At 43.3% G+C, this 23,286-nt stretch overlaps 1 protein-coding gene across 2 annotated transcripts in view; it reads left to right on the top strand.

Annotated features, from left to right (window-relative positions):
* The window catches only part of ZFYVE19 (zinc finger FYVE-type containing 19), a 61,367-nt gene extending 43,102 nt beyond the window's left edge, over positions 1-18,265 (top strand). For both annotated transcript variants that reach the window (XM_069729896.1, XM_069729887.1), the window contains exons 8-11: positions 8,037-8,113; positions 8,592-8,711; positions 16,397-16,554; positions 17,163-18,265. In XM_069729896.1, coding sequence (XP_069585997.1) covers positions 8,037-8,113; positions 8,592-8,711; positions 16,397-16,554; positions 17,163-17,241 — 434 coding nt within the window. In that variant the 3' untranslated portion in view covers positions 17,242-18,265. The remainder of the gene's footprint in view (positions 1-8,036; positions 8,114-8,591; positions 8,712-16,396; positions 16,555-17,162) is intronic.
* Positions 18,266-23,286: the final 5,021 nt, after the last annotated feature.

Consider the following 23,286-nt stretch of genomic DNA (forward strand, 5'->3'; position numbering starts at 1 on the left):
ATCGAGGCAATAGTATATGGAGCATTATTAATGAGACACAACACCACAATGAATCTACCCAATGGGTCCGCTATAGATCGAACCAGTTGGAAGGAGTCGGACCTGCTGAAGAAAATGGCTACACCCGCCTTTTTTGACGGACCATTGGCGAAAAACTGATGCGGGTACAGACCTGATTGCATTCTGGAGTTATCACATTCCAGCAAGTGCGTTTCCTGGAGACATAAAATATCATGACGGGATTTGCTCAACTGACGCCAAACCACAGACCTCTTACCCGGCGAGTTGAGGCCATTAACGTTAATTGAATACAGTGAGATACTCATTGAAAAGGCATAAGAACAGTTTTACAGTCCTCAGACACTGATAACCTGAGCAAAGGCAGAGAAAACATGTGGTCAGTATAGCAGGACATAAGAAAGGGCAAAACAGAAACAGGAGAGAGAGAACATAGGGAAACAAACAGGACATACAACAAAAAAACCAGCGGACCAAGGTCCATTCAGGAATATCCTGAGTCCAGAAGGTGAGAATCAAAAAAACAGTTCACCTATGGGGCCAACAGATGCTGCTGGAGCTCTCAAGCGAGAGACCAACGCAGCTTAAAAAAGGAAAAAAAAGAAAAACCAAGTAAATCCGTGCGGGAAAATAGCCAGGAACCAAAGATACAGTGGGCTCAAGCCTCCTCCCAGTCCGGTGTGATACGGGCCCTGGGACCTCCGTCAGACCCGCGCTTAGGAATGTTCACGGCACTCGAGGAGTCTGGAGTCGGGAGTCCCCATTTAGCGAGAGCCGAGGCCGCGTGGGACGGAGTTAGGCAGGTAGTGATTGATCCGTCTTTGCGAATGAGCAGATTCGTCGGAAATCCCCAGCGATACAGGATGCCTTTCTCTCTGAGGATGGTAGTGTAGGGGGCGAAGGCCCTCCGCAGAGCCAAAGTGCCCGGGGAGAGATCCGGAAAGACTGAGATGTTTGCAAATCTTTCAGGAAGCGCTGGGGTTCTCCTCAGGGCCTGTAGGAAGTCCTCCTTTATTTCAAAAAAATGTATGCGCGCCAGCACATCTCTGGGAATGGAGGGCCCCAGGCCAGAGGGTTTAGGGATCCTATGCACGCGGTCTATTATGAAGTCCTTTGGCGCGAACTGCGGTAAGGCTGCCGCCATGAAGTCCTGCAGGAATGGCTTCAAATCCCCTGCCAGGACAGATTCCTCGATGCCTCTCAGTTTAACGTTATTTCTCCTGGACCTATCTTCCAGGTCCAGGGCTTTAGCGTGAGTTTTAGCAGCTAGGGTTTGCAGGGATTCATGTGCGTCCCAGAGCTCATTATGAGAGGAGACCAGTTCCGCCATCTTGCGCTCCAGGCGGTCCGTGCGATTGCCCAGCTCTGCCACCTCTCCTCTTAGCTCAGCCAGCATAGTACGCAAGTCCTCTTGGATGGAGGATCTAAGGTCCCCAAGCAGGCCTTTAAGGAGAGATGCGGTCACCGGGCCATCAGCTGAGTCAGACGCCGAGCCTCCTGAATTTAACGCTGCTGCGCCAAAATTCGACGCTGCTGCGTCCGAATGTGATGCTGTTCCGCCTGGATGCGACGCCGCAGCGCCGGACCGCGACGCCTGAGCGTTGCGTTGTGAGGAGCGGGAAGCCCTGGGGGAGGACGGCGCCATCTTGGATTCCGGCGGTGGCTGCGGGGTGGCTGCAAAGAAGTCGGGAATTCTCCTAGGGGGATCGCGGTTGCACGCTCTGGATTTCCCCATGCACTCACCGACGCTCCGGGAGCCAGCACCGATGTCGTGAAGGCAGAGGAGGACACCTGAGAGGTAGAAATGTGCCGCTTTGAGGTTCCTGGCTAAGGAGCTCCCACTCTGTGCGACCTACTCCATCAGCAGATAGGCCACGCCCCCAGGTCCCCCATTTTTGACAACCAGCCTTACTAAAGCAGACAGCTGGGGGCTGGTATTCCCAGGCTGGTAAGGGGCCATTGATATTGCTTCCTTCCCCCCCACAGCTGCCCAGAAAAGGTGCATCTATTAGATGCGCTAATTCTGGTGCTTTGCCCGGTTCTTTCCACTCACCCTGTAGCGGTGGCAAGTGGGATTTGTATTTGTGGGGTTGATGTCACCTTTGTATTATCCGGTGACGTCAAGCCCATGGATTGGTAGTGGAGAGGCATCTATAAGACACCTATCCATTACTAATCCTGTCAGTGAGCAGCAATGACATCATCAAGGTTACTACTGGTCACAGAGGATTCGTTCCCAGCCGGGTTGAACTGCGGCGACCTCGGTGAGATCCCCACTAGTACCGTGAAAAAGTCTGACACTGCAGCGCTGAGCTCAGAGAGTTCACCGCAGTTCACTTTGAGAAATTTCTCCAGGTGAACTCACCGCTGTACCAAGAGGCTTTTTCTCACTGACCCCCTTCTCCACACAGACTCTCATCATCTACCCTATACAGCCCCACTCAAGTAACATCAACCCTTTCCAGATTACATCCTCAGAGTACTCACACTGAGTCCTGGATCCTCATTCCATTGTGCAGCCCCTCAGTGTTCTCCTCACAGGGCTCCATGGTGCATCGCCTCATTTCCCTCTTCTCTACTCCAGCAGCTGAGCACATGCTGTAGCCCTGCTGTGTGTAGTACGGGCAATCAGACAATTGCAGCTTCAAGTCTCCTAAGGAAACTACTAAAGCTAGTAAATTAATCAGATTGGTAGATGGCATAATAAGAAAAAAAAATCAAACGCCAGAATTACATCTTCTCTTTTTTTTTTTTTTTTTTTGTTGCCTCAACATTGCAGTAAAATGCAATAACAGGTGATCAAAGCGTGGTATCTGCCCCAAAATGGTATCGATAAAACATCAGATCGGTGTGCAAAAAATAGGCCCTCGATCCGGAAAAATGGAGATGCTGTGGGTTTTTGAAAACTGCACATTTTTTTTTTTTCTTACAAATTTCAGGGTTTTTTTTTGTTTTACCACTTAACAAAGAACCTATACATGTTTTGATATCTGCAAATTCGTACTGACCTAGAAAATCCTAATGGTAGGTCAGTTTTAGCATTTGCTGAACATGGTAAATAAAAAATTGTGGGATTGCACTTTTTTTTTGCAATTTCACTGCACTTGGAATTTTTTTTCCCATTTTGGAGGAAAACCTATATGGTAAAATTGATGGTGTCATTCAAAAGTGCAACTCGTCCCGCAAAAAAACAAGCCCTCACATGGCCATATTGATTAAAGAATAAAAAGTTATGGCTCTGGGAAGAAGGGGACCTTAAAACGAAAACACAGACACAGAAATTTCTAAGTTCTACGTCAAGAACTGAGTGAATGTGTGCATTTATGTCACTTTATGCCCTTACCCTCTAAGGTACATCCACTTTTCAAAAAGTGGGCTGGCCGGCACTGGCATACAATTACCAAAAGTAGCAAAAATTTTGCAACACATCAGTTTTAAGCCAGATTTCTGGCATAAACTGTTTGATGAATTGAGGATATTGAGGCCTATTCATCAAAGCTTTTATGCCAGAAATGTGGTGTAAGGGCATTAAAAAGTTGCAAAAGTTTTGTGCCATACAGTCTTTCTCAAAATTGTATTACTTTTGCCACTTTCACTCAAGTTTGAAATGGCTGCACCCTCAAGTCAACCTATATTTTTCAGACCATAGGACGCACCTCACTATAAGACACACCCCAGCTTTAGGTGGCACAAAATGGAAAAAACATATTTCCTACTGGCAGTGTAAAGTGAAGGGGTCAATATCGCTAGTTTTAATGCAGTGGGGTAGAATATGGAGATAGTAGGCAATACATCTATTTTAAGTGTTTATCTGACTGGTGTGGATTATACACATAGAACTTTACAGAATGCACATTATATACACATGTATAAAACTGCTGTGTGTACAGTACATATATACCCAGCTCTGTTGTGTACACACACACGTCTGTGCTGCATTGCTACATACACACAGCTTAGCTACATGTTCAGGCACACACATACAAAACGCTAGAGCATTCACAATACACTGATGAGGAAAAGGCTAACAATGTTTTGAACTTTTGACTTTCAGGCTCCATATCTCCTCATCCACTACTTCTTCAAACGTGAGACTGCCATCATTAAATAGATAATCATCTTGGCTATCTTATACATAAATTTGACTTGTAACTATTTAGCATATGATTAGTTATTCAGATTCTTGTCATGTCACTGAATTGTTACTGTTTTGCTCCTGGTTATGGAAAAATCTTTTTCTTTCTAAATACTACAAAATACAACCTATTTTCACATTCCCTAATTGCTGAGTGTGTTATTAGGTTGATTCCCAAGTGAAAGGTCACTGGTTCGAATCAAGACGCAGCCATGAAGATTTCCCAAGAAAAGAGAAATAACATCATCCATCTCATCAATAGCGGTCTCTCGACCAAGAAAATTGCCAAACTGCATCATGTGAGTGCCATGACAGTTTTAAGAAAACAAAATGAAGTCCATCCATCCTTTTAGAAGCCAGGAGGTGAACGTCCAGGCAAAATATCAACGTCAACAAGTTGGCTCATCACAAGGCCTATCAGTTCTAGCTCAACAAACACGGCAGTGGAGGTGGCTTGTATGCTTCATAATAGTGAAATCACAGACATCCATGCAAACACCGTGCGACACACAAGGCTGGAATGGTGGCTCAAAAAAAAAAAAAAAAAAAAAAGGTGAAGAAACCTCAACTTCAAAAGTGGACAGTAAAAGATTGGAAACTGGTGACTTGAAGCGATGAGACGAATGTCAATAGATAAGGCTCTGATTGGGTGCAAATGGGTCTGGAGGAAAAATAAGCCAACGGATTAAGAAATGGAAGGAACTGTCAAGGTCTGGGAAGGTAGCTTGATGATATGGGGTTGTTTCACAGCCAAAGACTGGCTACTTTACCAGGATCGATGGTGGTCTCAATGCTGAACTATATGTGAGTATCCTACAAGACGAGTTACTTCATACACTCGAGTACTATGGGTATGAAAAGGACGGCATAGCAGTACAACGACTAGCAGCATTTGTCGATATTGAAGAAGAAATGGTTCAATGACAGCGAAATAGAGGTGCTAGATTGGCCCCCAGAGTCCCCAGACTGCAACCCATTCAAGCACTTGTGGGTATATTTGAAGAAAAAACTGTATACATACCCAAATGAGTCGACCACTGTGCACCAACTTTGGCAATGTGTAGAAGAGACCTGGGATCAGCTTTCGGTTGAGACTTCCTTGAATCTGATCTAGTGCATGCACAGAAGGATTCGGGTAATGTTGAAAATACAATATGCTGACAAAATAATAAAAAATAAAAATTTATATTTGTAGGAACAAGTCAGTAACAATGCAGTGACCTGACAAAGATCTGCATAACTAATCATATGCTAAATAGCTGCATGTCAAAATTATGTATGAGATGACCAAGATGATTGTCTATAAAATGAAATCCGTCTCACGTTCAAAGCCATAATGAATGGTGAGATATGAAGCCTGAAAGTCAAAAGTTCAAAATATTGTTACCCTTTTTCCTCAGTCTACATACACACTCTGCTCTGCTATACATATATACACACATAGCTCAACAGTTTATATATACACACAGCTCTGCTATGTACACAGGCACCAAAATCTCAGCTACATGAAAAAGCACGTAGCTCTGCAAGTGTACGCAACACTGCTGCACAGTACATGCACACTCAGTTCTGCTGTAGTTTCAAACAGTTTTGCTACGTACACACACCTCTGCTACATGCACACAACTCTTTTACATTTACACACACATAATACCATACTTTACAGTTCCTTCTAGGCATGTGACTAATTACACTGGTCTACAAAAAAAAAAAAAAAATTTTTGGCATAGACTTTAAAAACAGTTTTAGACTACCGGTAATTTGAGGGTGCTGAATTCAAATCTGATCTTATAATTTCTCTATCACATCACGTTTTTGCGCTATAGGCTATATAGCCCATTTTCATGAATTCCATGATAAATCTAAGTAGTGTATGAAAAGTTATGATAACACTCTTGTTTTCTGTGCTACTGGGACAGTAGAGCTACAGCAGAGCATTGGGTGAAAACTGAATGGCCTCAGCGACAGAGTTTGGCATCTGGCGATAAGAATGTCATCCATGATCCTCATAGGAAGAACATTGTCTTTCCTCCCTTACACATAAAACTTGGATTGATAAAGCAGTTCGTCAAAGCTCTCAATCACAGTGGAGAATGCCTGAACTATATATGTTCAACTTTTCCTGGTCTTGGTGAAGAGAAGAAAAAGGCTGGAATATTTTATGGACCTCAAATAAGAACACTTATGAGAGACCCAAATGTTATCACATCAATGAATGAGACAGAAGAAAGAGCTTGGAATGCATTTTGTAATGTGGTGCAGAATTTTCTAGGGAATAAGAAAGCAGACAACTATGAAGAGATTGTGGAAGAGCTACTAATGAGTCTGCGAAATCTCGGATGTAGAATGAGTATCAAGATTCACTATTTACACAGCCATTTGGACTTGTTTCCAGAGAACCTTGGGGATGTGAGCGAGGAACAAGGGGAGCGTTTTCATCAGGACAGTAAAACAATGGAAGAACGGTATCAAGGCCGGTGGGACTCACATATGATGGCTGACTATTGCTGGAGCTTGATTAGAGACAACCCAGAAGCTGTACATCACCGATCAGCCAAGAAAAGAAAGTTCAAATAACTGCCATTTGTCATTCATCTGTGTGCCATATATATGTGTTTTTATATTTTGTAGTTTAATTCTGTAAGTATATTTGATTTGCTGTACATAGCCTTTGTAATCTTTGTTATTCCTTGATTAAAAATATACAATGTAGTATCGAAAATCATGTGTTTTTATCATTAGATAGGAGTAATTTTCATCAAAAATTGAAAATATCTCGAAATCCTGATGTGATAGCCAAAAACTGAGTTCATATTCGTAATCAGCAGCCAAAATTGACTTAAAATATGTTTTAAAACCTTTTGCCAGAAAAAATTGCGTTGACCAGTGTTATCTAACCTGAACAGTCCTTCATCTAGCTAGGATCTTCACCTTTAAGGTACCATGACGTTGCAGCGTCCTGGCTAGCGATATCGTTCAGTGTGACACGCAGCAGCGATCAGGATCCTGCTGTGATGTCGTTGGTGGCTGCAGAAAGTCCAGAACTTTATTTCGTCGCTGGACTCCCTGCAGACATCGCTGAATCGGCGTGTGTGACACCGATTCAGCGATGTCTTCACTGGTAACCAGGGTAAACATCGGGTTACTTAGCGCAGGGCCGCGCTTAGTAACCCGATGTTTACCCTGGTTACCAGCGTAAAAGTTAAAAAAAACAAACACTACATACTTCTTCCGCTGTCTGTCCCCCGCTGTGCTTCTCTGCACTGGCTGTGAGCGCCGGCCAGCCAGAAAGCACAGCGGTGACGTCACCGCTCTGCTTTCTGGCCGCTGTGCTCAGTCAGTGCAGGAAAGCACAGCGCCGGGGACAGACAGCGGAAGGTAAGTATGTAGTGTTTTGTTTTTTTTACTTTTACGATGGTAACCAGGGTAAACATCAGGTAACTAAGCGCGGCCCTGCTCTTAGTAACCCGATGTTTACCCTGGTTACCCGCATCGTTGGTCGCTGGAGAGCGGTCTGTGTGACAGCTCTCCAGCGACCAAACAGCGACGCTGCAGCGATCAACATCGCTGTCGGTATCGCTGCAGCGTCGCTGAGTGTGAAAGTACCTTTAGTCATGTGCAGGTCTTGGTGGTTTCCTCTCCTGTTCTGCACCAATTAGACTGATCATTATGGGGCAGGAGGAAAGAGTCCTTCTCAGTCATCAGTAATGATGCTGTGTAAGCATTATTTTCTGTCAGATAGCTACTTCCCTCCGGACTATAGGACGCACACACTTTTTAGCAAGGTTTTTTTTTTTTTACAGCAATAATGTCCTAGCAAAGAAGATTTACTTTCATAGACTGTCTAAAAGTTACATTTTTCACTATTTTTCACCATTTTCAGTTACCTTGGACAACATCAAGCTACCAGACAGTGACGAAGAAACAGAAGAGGAGGCTGTACAGAAAATCCTAAAGCAGGTCAGACTGGGTGTATATTCTGCTTTCTCTCCCGCTGCCATTAAGCGTGTGATATGCCATAGTTGTCTGTTTCAGCCGTTAATACGTTGCTGCTGCATCGCAGCTTAATTCAAGTGAAGAGGGTCAACAAAAAAGTCATAAGAAAATTCCACTTCTTGCAACCGCGGTTGCAATCTGACACCATTTACCTGCGGAGATGCAGTAGCGGCATAGAACAATTTATTTCTACGCCATCTGTGTCGCAGCCAAAATCCCTGTGTGGCCCACCCACATTTGCTGTATTGAATGTTTTTCTTACGAGGGGCATTTGCAAATCCACTTTTCTAATACCGTAGGTTGTTCTGGACATCGATTACATATACTTGTACAATATTTCTATTATTTATGTAAGATTTGTTATTCTAACTTTAGATTTGTTTTTAGATTTGATAGATTTTCTGATTTCCATATAATATGCCTTTTATGTTGCCCCGTGCAGCTCTCGGAAGAGGTCTTTCTGGATGAAGCTAGTGGCTATAATGACCTCTCTAATCAACGCAGATCTGTCGGTGACCACAAAGAAGTAAAATTAGGAAATAAACTGCCTTCAACACAAACTGTAAGTTCGAGATCTATTTTATCAGATATTGTAAAAAAAGTCCACAGATTACCGATTTTCTCTTGTTTAGGCCACGCTCAGACAGGATTATGATACAGATAACAGCATAGAACCCATTTGAGCCAAGGCATGTCCAGTTCTGTAAGACTCTAGGGATACACAGGTCCAATTTTCCCTTTTTGTTTGCCCTTTTGTGCCCCGTGTGTTTGCTCCTTCCCTAACAAAGACAGTACCCATGTTGGCTCTAATAGTAACCCCAGAAAAAAATCCATCCTAATGCATTACTTTCTCAATCGTGAGAGGTCTTCAGGGGAGTGTTTCTTATATACGGCAAAAAAAAAAGAGGGCTGTGTTTCTTTAAAATGAGTTTCCTCCATTCCAACAGAGTGCTAAGTGACAAAAATATGTCCTCAACAGCAGTCTCCTACAGTGGTTGGGATGGAAGTGTCCTACAGTGGTAGGTATCTCCTGAGTGAAATGCCGAATGCTTCGCTTTAATTGCAGAAAAAATAGAGCGAGAACCATGATGCCACCACACTGATCTATATAAATGTCCATCAATGGCCCCCTCCCATTTAGGGCGTCGTACCTCACCTCCGGGGGCACAGTTAGTTCCCCATATGTGTTTCTAATAACAGACATAAAAGTCCTCTCCTTGGTCATCCACATGTTCCTAAGTCTGGCGTTATTGCCAAGCACATCAATTCAAGTAACCATTATCCATGGAGCTAACTCGTTCACATCCTGATCATAAATTTCCAGTGGGGGGGGGGAAAGAAAAAGAAAGCAGAGCCAGTTGGGATTGTGTGGGACCAATTGGACTAAACGAAGCATCCAAAATTTGGTTGCTCATTTAATCCTTTGGGATTGGTGGTCTGTAATAGAAATATCACACTGACTTCCTGCTCTGCAGCCATTGGCTGAAGATCCACCACACTGACTTCCTGCTCTGCAGCCATTGGCTGAAGATCCACCACACTGACTTCCTGCTTTGCAGCCATTGGCTGAAGTTCCACCACACTTGACTTCCTAAACCGCAGTCATTTGCTGAAGATCCCTCACACTGACTTCCTGTTCTGCAGCCATTGGCTGAAGATCAACCACACTGGCTTCCTGCTGTATTGATTAACTTGTCTTGTGCGATGTCATCAATATGGTGTCTGTCATATTCCAGCTAATCAAAAGTAGAGCTGGGGATGCAGGTAGGAAGTGAGCAATGGTGCTCCAGTCCAGCAGCAAATTTCATCTCTACTAGTAAATTAATTTATATAAATTGATGAAATAAATAAAGTGTACTGAGGCCGAGAGCTTTGTTGTCTCACTGCTAGAGATAGGCGAACCTGAAAAGTAATGTTCGGCATCCGTACTGAACACCTACTGTTCGGGCATGGACACTGAACACAGACTTCATCAGGAAGTCTGTGTTCGGGTTCGGCTGCCCAAACACCGGGTGTTTGTCATACTGTGATTTGCGTGACAGCGCAGTGAATGCCGCTTCTGATCGGCGGTGAAGTCTCCCCCGCCAGTCAGAAAGCCGCAGTTCCCACGCTGTCAAAAGCACAGCGCGAGTGATAAGCTGTGATAGGAGGTATAAAGATAAAAACGGCGAGAGCAGGAGCGGCTGTTGGGTGTATTCATTAACCAGCTTTTTCACTGTAAATAAATAATTACAGGGTAACCCTTTGCGTTTTTTTTTTCTTTTGTTTTGTTTTTTTTATAACCAGCCGGGCAAAAGTCACAGCTGGGGGCTGCAACCCTCAGCTGTCAGCTTCAACAAGGCTGGTTATCAAGAATAGAGGGGTCCCCACACCGTATTTTTTAATTATTTAAATAAATAATTTTAAAAACTGCGTGGGGTCCCCCCCCCATTTTTGACAACCAGCCTTGCTAAAGCAGACAGCTAGGGGGCTGGTATTCTCAGGCTGGTAAGGGGCCATGGATATTGGGGCCCCCAAGCCTAAAAAAATCAGCCTGCATCTATTAGATGCGCAATTTCTGGCACTTTGCCCAGCTCTTCCCACTTGCCCTGTAGCGCTGGCAAGTGGGGTTAATATTTGTGGAGTTGATGTCACCTTTGTGTTGTCAGGTGACTTCAAGCCCACAGCTTGGTAATGGAGAGGCGTCTATAAGGTACCTATCCATTACTAATCCTATAGTTTTATATGGTAAATAAAGACACAGAAAGAATAAAGTCCTTTATTAGAAATAAAACATAACACGCTTTTTTACTTTTTTATTTAAAAATCACAAACCGTTATTCTCACTTAAAGCCTATTCCTCCGAAGCCCTCGTCTTCTGTAAGAAAACAAAAATAAAAAACAACAATATCCATCACCTGTCGATCCCCACTTGCCAACACTAGAGGGCAAGTGGGAAGAGCCGGGCAAAGCACCAGAATTGGCGCATTCAATAGATGTGCCTTTTCTGGGCAGCTGCGGGCTATTATTTCTAGGCTGGGGGGACAATATCCACGGCACCTTACCAGCCTGAGAATACCATCCCCCAGCTGTCTGCTTTAGCAAGGCTGGTTGTCAAAAATGGGGGGGGGACCCATGATGGCTTTTATTTACATTTATTTAAATAATTAAAAATGCGGCGTGGGGACACCTCTATTCTTGATAACCAGCCTTGTTTCAGCGCCCAGCTGTGAGTTTTGCCTATTTGGTTATTGAAAATGCAGGGGAACCCAGGTGTTGTCAAAAGACAGCGTGGGAACCGTAGCTCTCTGATTGGTGGGGATGATTTCGCCGCTGATAAGAAGTGGTGTTTGTCGCGCTGTCATGCATATGACAGTGTGGCAAATGCTGGATGTTCAGGCCCTCCATTCAAGTGAATGGGGTCCAGGTCTGGGTACTGTTCTGGTACCCGAACCCAAACTTTTTTCAACTGTTCAGCCGGACCCGAACATCCAGGTGTTTGCCCATCTTTACTCACTGATTTTACAGTAAAGAATGCTCCTTCTGCTGATGCTGAAGAAACCTTCTTTCCTTTACATGCAGTGGACAACCCTTGTCATAGTTACTGGCCTAGGCATGGAGAGATCAAGAGCTTTCTCTTCTGACCTTTGTGCAAATATATTAAAGTAATTAAGTTGCAATTAAAGCTGACTTTTCACCAAGATAAAGGACATTTCTTAATGCCTCTGGGTATGGCAATCCACCAACCTTTTTTAAAGGGAACCTGTCACCTCCAGAAAAAATAGTATTTATCTGCTTATATAAGGTTAATCTGCCTGTAAATGGCTTATAAATCATGTTAGGCTGGCGGCTTGGTGAGAAAGAAGTTATCGTCTTCCAGTCATCGGGGTGGTGCAGGAAGAGGCAGTCACCTGCATATTGATTGGCAGCCGGCTCTGCAGACACATGCCGAAGTGCAGTGTATAGAGCCAGAACATTGCACTTCTGTACACTGGGTCTTTGGTCCCATTGAAGTGAATGGGATCTGAGCTGCAGTAACCAGAGAGCGGCTACTACACAGTGTACTGCTGATTTGGCAGGCGCTGTGACAAATGCCCACCAATCTGATAATGATTTTATCCTGTGGATTAGTCCTCGGTATTGGTCCCTGGACACCCCCCTAATATTGGTAGTTATTTTTGTGCCATGGAATTTTAGGGGGGTGTAGTTGGGTTAATAATTATTACTTGCGCTCTTTGCCGCTCGTATCTCCAGTTGGATTTCTGAACCTCCATAAAACAATACAGACATTTAGAATACTTTAAGGGATGGGTTATTAGAAGATTTGCACTGCCCAACTCCAGCGTTCACATCCGGACCCCAGACCTGCCAGACAAGGGCAGTGCACACTTCCTTGGTCAGCTCCCGACTGCCGGCATCCTGAGCGCCTCTTGCAGTCACTAAGCCGCTGTGACACAATGGCATCATCGTACCCAGGACTGTATGTAGAGTTTGTACTTTCTTACATTACACCCCGTTCCCAGATCATCCCATAATAGGCCAGCGTAGACCCAAAGTGTCTGCAGTGCACCGTGACATAATGTCTTCTATCACATTACCTCTGTATCCTCGCACTTATGCCACGACTCAGTGGATGCTGGACTGGGGTAGCAGCAATCTGTTTGATCATCCGTACAATGTACAGTACAGACCAAATGGTTGGACACACCGTCTCATTTAAAGATTTTCCTGTATTTTCATGACTATGAAAATTGTAAATTCACACTGAAGGCATCAAAACTATGAATTAACATATGTGGAATTATATACTTAATTTCAGTTGTTTCACACTTTTTTGTTATGTCTTATATTCTAGGTTCTTCAAAGTAGCCACCTTTTGCTTTGATGACTGCTTTGCACACTCTTGGCATTCTCTTGATGAGCTCCAAGAGGTAGTCACCGGAAATGGATTTCACTTCACAGGTGTGCCCTGTCAGGTTTAATAAGTGGGATTTATTGCCTTTTAAATAAGGCCATGTTCACACCATCCTTTTTTTAATGCGGAACCACCGCGATTTTCCCGCTGCGGGTCCGCAGCTGTTTTCCATGCAGGGTACATTACAATGTACCCTATGGAAAACAGGAACTGCTGTGCCCACATTGCGGAAAATCCCCAAAAAAGCCGCGCTGAATAGCTGCGGTAAAAAAGAAGTACCATGTCACTTCTTTTTGCGGAACTGCAGCGGTTCTGCACCCATTGACCTCCACTGTGAGGTCAAACCCGCAGACGAAAAAAATATCTGCGGGTTTTCTGCGGTTTGTGGTGCAGAACCGCTGCAGTGTGGCTGCCCCCCCGTGCTCCAATCCCACCCCCCCATGCTCCGATGCCACCCCCCCGTGCTCCGACGTTTCCCTTACCCCCCCCCCCCCCCCCCGTGCCCTAATCTCCCCCCCCCTTATACTTACCGGGCCTCCCGGTGTCCGTCCGGCCGTCTTCTCCCTGGGCGCCGCCATCTTCCAAAATGGCGGGCGCATGCGCAGTGCGCCCGCCGAATCTGCCGGCCGGCAGATTCGTTCCAGGCACATTTTGATCACTGTGATAACCTCACAGTGATCTAAATAAAAAAAAGGTAAATGTCCCCCCCCCCCCATTTATCACCCCCATAGGTAGTAACAATAATAAAATAAAAAGAATTTTTTTTTTTTTTCCCCACTACAGTTAGAACTAGGGTTAGGGTTAGGGGTAGGGGTAGGGGTAGGGTTAGGGTATTTTCAGCCATTTTAACCCTAAAAAAAGTCCTAGGAAACACACAGAAACCGCATCAAAAAACGCACCAAAAAACGCACCTGCGTTTTCTGCCAAGAGCTGCGGTTTTTAGTGCAGAAAAAACAGCAGGGAAATCAGGAACGTGTGAACATGGCCTAAGATTGGGACCATCAGTTGTGTTGAGCAGAAGACTGGTGGATACACAGCTGATAGTCCTACTGAATAGGCTGTTAGGTGCTTTTTTCTTGCCATAATACAAATTCTAAGTGAAGAAAAACGAGTGGCCATCATTACTTTAAGAAATGAAGGTCCGTCAGTCCGAAAAATTGGGAAAACTTTGAAAGTGTCCCCAAGTGCAGTTGCAAAAACCATCAAGCGCTACAAAGAAACTGGCTCACATGAGGACCGCCACAGGAAAGGAAGACCAAGAGTCACCTCTGCTTCTGAGGATAAGTTTATCGGAGTCACCAGCCTCAGAAATCACAGGTTAACATGAGCTCAGATTTGAGACCAGGTCAATGCCACACAGAGTTCTAAAATATTTAGAACTGAGAGTCCTCAGTGGTTGATACCTTTTAATGGCTAACTGAAAAGATGGTAACAAATTCCAAGCTTTCGAGACTACACAGGTCTCTTCATCAGGCAAAGACTAAAACAAATTCTGAAGAATCACATATTTATGCACACAGAGTTCTAGCGGCAAACACATCTCTACAACAACTGTTAAGAGGAGACTTTGTGCAGCAGGTCTTCATGGTAAAATAGCTGCTAGGATACCACTGCTAAGGACAGGCAACAAGCAGAAGAGACTTGTTTGGGCAAAAGAACACAAGGAATGGACATTAGACCAGTGGAAATCTGTGCTTTGGTCTGATGAGTCCAAATTTGAGATCTTTGGTTCCAACCAACGTGTCTTTGTGCGACGCAGAAAAGGTGAACGGATGAACTCTACCTGCTTGGTTTCCATCGTGAAGCATGGAGGAGGAGGTGTGATGGTGTGGGGGTGCTTTGCTGGTGACACTGTTGGGGATTTATTCAAAATTGAAGGCATACTGAACCAGCATAGCTACCACTGCATCTTGCAGCGGCATGATATTCCATCCGGTTTGCGTTTAGTTGGACCATCATTTATTTTTCAACAGGACAATGACCCCAAACACACCTCCAGGTTGTGTAAGGGCTATTTGACCAAGAAGGAGAGTGATAGGGTGCTACGCCAGATGACCTGACCTCCACAGTCACCAGACCTGAACCCAATCGAGATGGTTTGGGGTGAGCTGGACCGCAGAGAGAAGGCAAAAGGGCCAACAAGTGCTAAGCATCTCTGGGAACTCCTTCAAGATTGTTGGAAGACCAATCCCGGTGACTACCTCTTGAAGCTCATCAAGAGAATGCCAAGAGTGTGCAAAGCAGTCAGCAAAGCAAAAGGTGGCTACTTTGAAGAACCTAGAATATAAGACATAATTTCAGTTGTTTCACACTTTTTTGTTCCACAAGTGTTAATTCATAGTTTTGATGCCTTCAGTGTGAATTTACAATTGTCAGTCATTAAAATACAGAAAAATCTTTAAATGAGAAGGTGTGTCGAAACTTTTGGTCTGTACTGTATATTGATATTTTAAAGGTTCCCCCCCCCCCCCCCCATCTTCAGCAGTGGATATTGTTGGATAGTGCTGTTGAAAAGGAGCATTTTTACAATTTTACTGTTAATTAACATTTGCAGCTGATCTAGAGATATTAACACTTTTTTCTTTTGTTTACAACTCACTGCCTAGGAGACCGACCACTGTTGCTGTCCAGCTTGTGCTGAAGGTCTCCAGGGTTAGGAGGGAACAGAGGGCTCCAGTGATCCCGGCCTGCTTCAAAACCGTTTTTGCAAGATCAATAGAAAAGAGCTTGTAAGCACTGCGCATGTTTGCTGTCTAGCAGCTGTGGTCGGTTTCCAAAGCAACGAGCTGTAAACCAAAGAAATGTGTTAATATTTCTAAAATGGCTGAAAATTTGAACAAGCAGTACATGGGGAAAATTGCTTGTATTTACACACCCTATCAGGCAATACCCATTTGTGACTATGGGGAATAACCCCTTTAAGTGGTTTGTCCACTTCAGTCGTTAAAGGATGTTTCCTGCAGTTTACTTTAAAAATCCTTCCACGGTCAAGCACTGACTCTCTGACATTATGTTGACAGTGCTGCAGCCAATCGGTGTGCTCTGCTAGAGTGGACGACTTGAGTCACTGACTGCAGTGCTGTCGACGTGATGTTAGTACTGTAGGCAATGACAGAGACCAGGAGCAGCGGCGGAGACTCTGCACTGGACCTGGGGAGGTTGAGTAAAGCAAGGTTGCAAACTGCAGCTAGGAGAGAGGGATTTTCCAAAACTGGCGTCACTGTACCCTCCACTCCTTCTTTACAGGTATCTGCACTAGGAATATATAGGAGCTTTTCCATGAGCTTGAGCCTTTTCCATCTGTCATTTGGCGCTTAGTCTAAAATGAATAATTCCTAATATACCTGTATTAGTCGTCAGCAGAGATCCAGCCCGTTCGAATCACAGCCGTAAAAGTAAAGGACCCTGACCCCGATGAGGAGGAGCTGCCCTGGTGCTGTATCTGCAATGAGGATGCGGCTATAAGGTGCCATGATTGTGACGAAGACCTCTACTGCCAGCGGTGCTTCAGGTATGATCGGCTCCGAGGGGCTTCTCCATCATACATGTCACGGACTGGTCTAGGGCTGAGCCTGGCTCATGCTGAGAACCGGACTCCCCAAATTGCTGACCGATCAGTATGATAACTTGTTTTCCTTGCACAACCCCTTTAATTCTCATAGAGGTGAATGGAGAGGCTGTCGCGTTTGTCGCGGCCAAGGGCTGGGCTCGCCCTTGTTGCGGCCCAGGGCTGGGTGCACTGTTTTTCTCTCTAAATTAGCTTGCTTTGCTTCTTCCCTGTATATTGATTGACCGTGCCTGTAAAGGCAGCGACTACTATACCAAGAAGTGTGCTTTTTAAAGTCCCCCATATGACCTCGCGTGTGTTGTGTGTTTTTTTTTTTTGTTTTTTTTTTAGGGGGGTGGCAAACTCCCTTTAACTGATGAGGAGCCACCTCACTATGTTTATGACATAGGTGCAGTTCTTCTTGAGGTGAAACCCACTTCTGTCCGGCAATTATCTTATATTGTATGGCTACACCATGAATGTCCGTAATGGGAATATGCCTTGAGTGATCGCTTTTTCTCTCTTATTTTGCTTGCAGCCTGGTAATAGATTTTCCTTTCTTTCCGTTACAGGGAAGGACATGATGAATATGACCGTAAGGAGCACCAGACCTCTGTGTATCGCCCTCCAAGAAAAAAGAAAGGGAGATAAAAGGGGATAAAATTAGGGCATATTGTTCATAATCCAGACCTGCAAGTTCCTATCCCAATATGTAGTAGGTGTAATAATAAAAATATTAGCAAATACCTCCAATTAGAAAAGTAGTATAGTTCTTCTGATTCACTACGTCTCTTTCCTCATGTGCCGGCATCGCAGGACCATGTTGTAACCATGGATACCTAAGGTCCTGCAGTGCCACACATGAAGAAAGAGACATAGAAATGTAGTATAGTTCATCTGATTCACTAATTGGAAGTATTTGCTAATATTATTATTATTACACCTACTACATACTGGGATAGGAACTTGGAAAACCTTGCCACACCTGCCTATGGGATTATAACCATTACATCAGTTCAGCTCTATTTAAAGGGGTTGTTCACTTTTGGGAGAATAAAAAAAAAATAATAATAAAAAATTGCAATTGGATTTTTATTAAAAAATGTTCTTTTTAACTTTTATTGGCTCTTTATTTCTCTGCTCATTCATTTTTCGATGTAGTCTGTGGTCATAAATCAGCATACAGGAAAAAAACATAAAAGAATGACAAACTCTCCCAGAGCGAGCTCACTGATGTATTCTCAGTTAAATCATTCACCAGCCAGCAATAGGCAGTACCACGCAGAAGCTATAAAAGGCAAACAATGCAACATTTTTATTTAAACCCAATTGCAAAAAAATTTGTTTTTTAACCCAAAATATATACATTGAAGAGAGTCGCAGTACCACACACAACCTGCTAACAGGTGTGGCGCTATATTTGAGAAAAAAAAAAGCTGTCATGGTTTTTCTACCTGGTAATATATAATTTATTACAGTTAAAATTGTAAAGTCTTAAACTTGTTGTCTTGTGGCTTACTATCCACCAAGGTGCCTAATGTCAGGGCATGCTGGGAGTTGTAGTTTGCTTACGGCTGTAGAGTTACAGATTGTGGTCGCTTTTCTCGGTTGTGATTTGTGCAGTGTTTTACACTCTGGTGTTGGGAATTCTTATAATAAAAGGTTATGAATTTTTTTGAGCTACATTTTAATTACTGGTTTCTAATTCTGATGATCAGAAATGAGAATGTACACTGTGTATACGAAGAATTTCCATCAAAGGACGCTTCATTTCCCCACCCTGTTTTACCAGCTGTGACGCCATACGCCGAGGGAGAATGTAGACACTTGGTCAGTACAAAGAACTGGAAACCTGATTTTACTTCATAAAATCAGCAAAGGAGCACGGGACATTCCTTAAGTTAAGAAAAAAGATAATTCAGACATGGATTTAGGAAAGGGTTCTCTACAGTAAGAGCAGTTGAGGGTTCTCTACAGTTAGAGCAGTCGAGGGTTCTCTATAGTTAGAGCAGTCGAGGGTTCTCTACAGTTAGAGCAGTCGAGGGTTCTCTACAGTTAGAGCAGTCAGACTATGGCATGCCCTACTGGTAATAGCAGGTGCTGAACCCATGGTACTGAGACTTGCAATTAATAGTGGTCGAGGATTTATTTTTTCTGTGTGGTAAAATTGACCAGTTTTCCAATGATGGAAGTGTTAGAGGGCTTGTTTTTTTGCACGTCTCTATGACTTTTTAATTTCCACTATTTGGGGGGTGCATATCACATTTTCTTATAGTTTTTTTTTTATTTTTTTTTGTTTTTTGGTCACTATATGTCTGCCAAAAAAATGAAGTTATGTTGTTGTTTTTTTTTTTTTTGTTTTTTTATTTATTTTTTTTTTTAAAGCATTTACCGTATGGGTAAATGTTTTATCTTCTTGGACAATTGTGCTTGCAGCTGTACCAAATGTGTTGGGGTTGTTTTTTTTTTGTTAGTATTTTGACTTTGCTATTTACATTTGTGGAAAAGTGGGGGCAATATAAACTTTTTTTTTTTTTTTTTACAATATTGTTGTTTTTTTTTTTGCACTTTTTCTCCCATTAGGAGACTTAAACCTGTGATCGTTAGAGGGCCTATGCAATACACAGCACTACAGTTGTATTGGAAAATGACTATAGTCTCTGATGAAGCCCAGCCTTGACCACCAGAGTTCTTCTGACGGTCCCTGTGTATACCGTGGTAGGCTTGGCTTTTTAGGAATAATACCACGGCAGACAAAGAAGCCTTCATAGTGCATCTGGCTGTCATGTCACCCCATTGTCAACCAGCGATTGCGTCTTGTAGGTGCTGATGAGCTTCAAACTGACGACTGCCATCTTGGATACCTCTTGCAGCGGTCATGCTTGACTCTGCCATTTAATGGGTTAAACTAATGTGATCAGAGATGGTTTCCACCACATCAGATACTCTTGGGTGCCGGCTGTATAATACACGATAGCTGAGGAAATATCCTTGTTGCCTATATATAATGGGCCAAGAAAGATAGAATACTTGAGCAGATCAGCAGGAGGTTGTTTATGATTTAAAAAAAAATGACTAAAGGTAGGTGATATGGGATAATAATATACACTTGCATACTAAATCCCCTACCCGCTAATGCCATTGCTTTGTTGATCCCATTGGTGGTGAAGTGCCAATCACTTGCCTTTTGTGCAGGCGCTAGATCGCTACCTCACTAAGGTAAACTACTCCATATCAAAAAGATGAGCGATGGTGGGGTAATTAAACAACCATTTACACTTGCCTTATAACGCCCATGCTCCATAATGCTACCGCTAGAGCACTACCTCACTAAGGTCACCTGCTCCTGATCTGGGGGTTGAGATATGGAGTTATATAATTTAAAAATGACTAAAGGCAGGCAAGCGGCGTAATTACGGTAAGTAATCATTTACATTCACCTGGTAACTCTCATGCTCCCTAGTGCTAATGCTAGATCAGTACCTCACTAAGGTCACCTGCTCCTGATCTGGGGGGGATGAGAGATGGAACCATATAATTTAAAAATGACTATAGTCAGGCAATGTGAGATAATAAAATAATAATTTACGCTCATTTGGTAAAAAACCTGCTGCGATATTGCTACCTCTTTAGGGTTATCTACTCTTCCATTAGGGGACGAGATTTTGCACTCAGTTGATCCCCCTACCCTCTAGTGCTGTCACTAGATCATTACCTCACTAAGGTCACCTGCTCTTGACTTGTGGGATGAGAGGGTGGGCCCTATGATTAAAAAATGAGTATAGTCAGGCACTGTGGAATTATAATTTACACTCAGTAGAGCCCCCTACCATCCAGTGCTGCCACTAGATCAATACATGGAAAGCGCCATGGAATAAATGGTGCTATAACAATAAATAATAATACCTCACTAAGGTCACCTGCTCCTGACCTTTGGTGACTTATAAGATGAGTGATGGGCCCTCTACCAGGAAATTGCTTAGGACTCTGGTGTCATAGCAGTAAGGAAATTGTATTCAGTTACCTGTAGAGACATGCCAGCTGCGCGGATACAATGTTTGCATGGACTTGTTTGGCAGGCCGGAGAGCTTAGTCAGTCCCAGGGCTGTTATTCTGTACACATTAGTCATTAGTACAGGACACAGAGATAAAACACTCATTATTTATTACTGTGACTTGTGCAGTCAGCTATGAATATTCGCCTCTGAGACAAAGCAATTGTTGATTGCTCCTGCTTTGACTGGATAGAAACCGTGACATGATTCACTGCCCCGTGCCAATCACGTGAGAGCCGGGCAAGAATTGGGTTACTGTCTTTTCTTAAAACGTAGCTTCAGGATTTTAATGGTGTGTCAGTCCTGCTGGATTGCCGCTCAAAATTTGCACACCCCTGTGCCTCCATACACTTCAATGCAAGTCACATGAAGCTGTCTGTCTGCTTTTTACAGCCAGGTCACATTTATGAATTAATAGAGCAATAATTTGTAGTTGTGTGGCTTGTCCAATAATTGCTGCTATGTAGCACCAGTGCATCAGAAAATGGCAAACTAAAAAAGAAATGCGCTCAATGTATAGCGCTCCAATCTGAAGACTTGGCAGATAGCAAGTAGACCAGGGAGAACCAGGATCACCGGGTAAGCTAGACGGCAGGCAGGATGCACAAAAAGAGTCAGAGCCAAGAATGTGGACAACCACAAGAACTGAAAAAGTATAGCCAGATCAGGAATTGTTGGAGCGTAATGTGGGCAAGTCCAGAGAGGAGTATAAGCTTAAAGAAGGTGAAGGGTTAATCAGAAAACGATGGATAGCTGTTTATTGAGAAGATACACTAATACAGAAACCGTAGCAGTGTAAACAAGTCCAACAACAGATGAAGGGTTAACCAGCAGGCCTGAGAAGTAGGAAATACAGCAGGTGCATAGATGATTGCAGGTAAAAGAACTGGATGGTGGCATGCTACGCTACAAAGCAAACGGTAAGGAAACACACAGCTTGGCCGATACTCCGACATGTCTAGCTGGACCTTAAAGCTTTGGCTGATGTCACTGAAGTTCTCCGGGCAAGTTGTGAAATCTTCAAATCTGGGGATACAGCCTAATGATTGGATAATTGGGCAAAGGCCTTTTTTTCATTTTTCTGATATTATACGTTAGCACACCATCAGTGCATGATTAATGTATTCTATGTATATGGCTGATGTATTTCTATTGAGGATAATGTATGATCTATACACCGATTTAGGTACATACACATGGATTTTTTTTTTAATATTATTATTCGGGTCACTTACATCATTGTGACGGGAGAGGGGACACTCTCTGCTTCCTCCGGAATTCTGTGCACTACTTCAACTTGGCTTGTTACACCATTTTACTGTATATGCTTGAAAAACCGCTATGGCAGGTGGAAACAGCACATTTATGGCAGACAAAAATGAAACCTTGAAGTTTTTTTTCACCTAAATTGGACTTTTTTTTTTTTTCTATTTAAATTTTTTCAATGTGGACTCCTTGGAACTTTTTGACGGTGTGTCCTTTTCGCCTATGTGCCCTGTGTCACTGTCCAATATAGGAGTGCCGCGAGCCAAACCAGATCTCAATCCCGCCAATTTGTCAATACCTCCTTTTGAAATAACTCAAGAAACGTGACTATGATGGAACAATTCATCTCTATTTATTACATATACAAATCACAATGAAATTACAGCAATGTAATGAACCACAGTATCCACCGAGCTCAGTATGGCCTAAAACACAAGTTGGCAAGAACAGAGGAAAACAACCAACTTACCTCTAGTTTTACCTGTATTTCTTCCCATTCTTTTGTCCCTAATATCTTTCTGAGATATTTCTGAGATATCTTTTGCTCTAATGCAACATTAAAGCCTTGTAAAGTGACCTCTGAATACACAGTCCTGCAATCCAGGCTGAAAACTGGGCCGAGTTTATGAAAGCGGGTGGTGTGAGGGGTTCTCGAGGGAACGTGGAGCTGAAGGGGATTTGATCATGAGGAAATAACCAAATGTATAAATCAGGTTTTTGAGTTAAATATATTTTCTAAAATATTTTTTTTTTATTTTTTTTTGTACATATCACAATCTATATTCAAAATAAAAAAAATCTTGCAGGTTTCACACTGGTCACCACCAGTAGTGATCAGCGAACGTGCTCGGATAACATATTATAAGAGCACGCTCAAATGTTATCCGAGCATTTGGGCATGCACATATATTATGTTTGAGTTTTTGCAGCTGCATGATTCATGGCTGTTAGACAGCTACAGCACATGAGGGGATTGACTATTGTTACGCAATCCCCACACATGTTCAGGCTAACAGCTGTGAATTATGCAGCGGCCGGGACTCGAACATAGTATACGAGCATAGCCAGATGTTCAGATAACACCTGAGCGTACTCTGATAAGATGTTATCCGAGCACGTTTACTCATCACTAGTCACCACAGATTTTGGTACAGTTTAACTTCTGTTTGTTTCAGGAAACAACACATGTACGTAGCCATTATCTTTTGTATTGAAGCATCTAACGAGCAATCGTCATTGTGAAGGAAGCAGGAGCAGGGTCAGCTGTGATTTCGCCTGTTGTGATTCAACATCATAAGCTTTAGGCCACATTCACACGATCAGTATTTGGTCAGTATTTTACAGCCAAAACCAGGAGTGGGTGATAAAAACAGAA

This window comes from Ranitomeya imitator, chromosome 1, assembly GCF_032444005.1.
Source record: "Ranitomeya imitator isolate aRanImi1 chromosome 1, aRanImi1.pri, whole genome shotgun sequence".
Classification (NCBI taxonomy): Eukaryota; Metazoa; Chordata; class Amphibia; order Anura; family Dendrobatidae; genus Ranitomeya; species Ranitomeya imitator.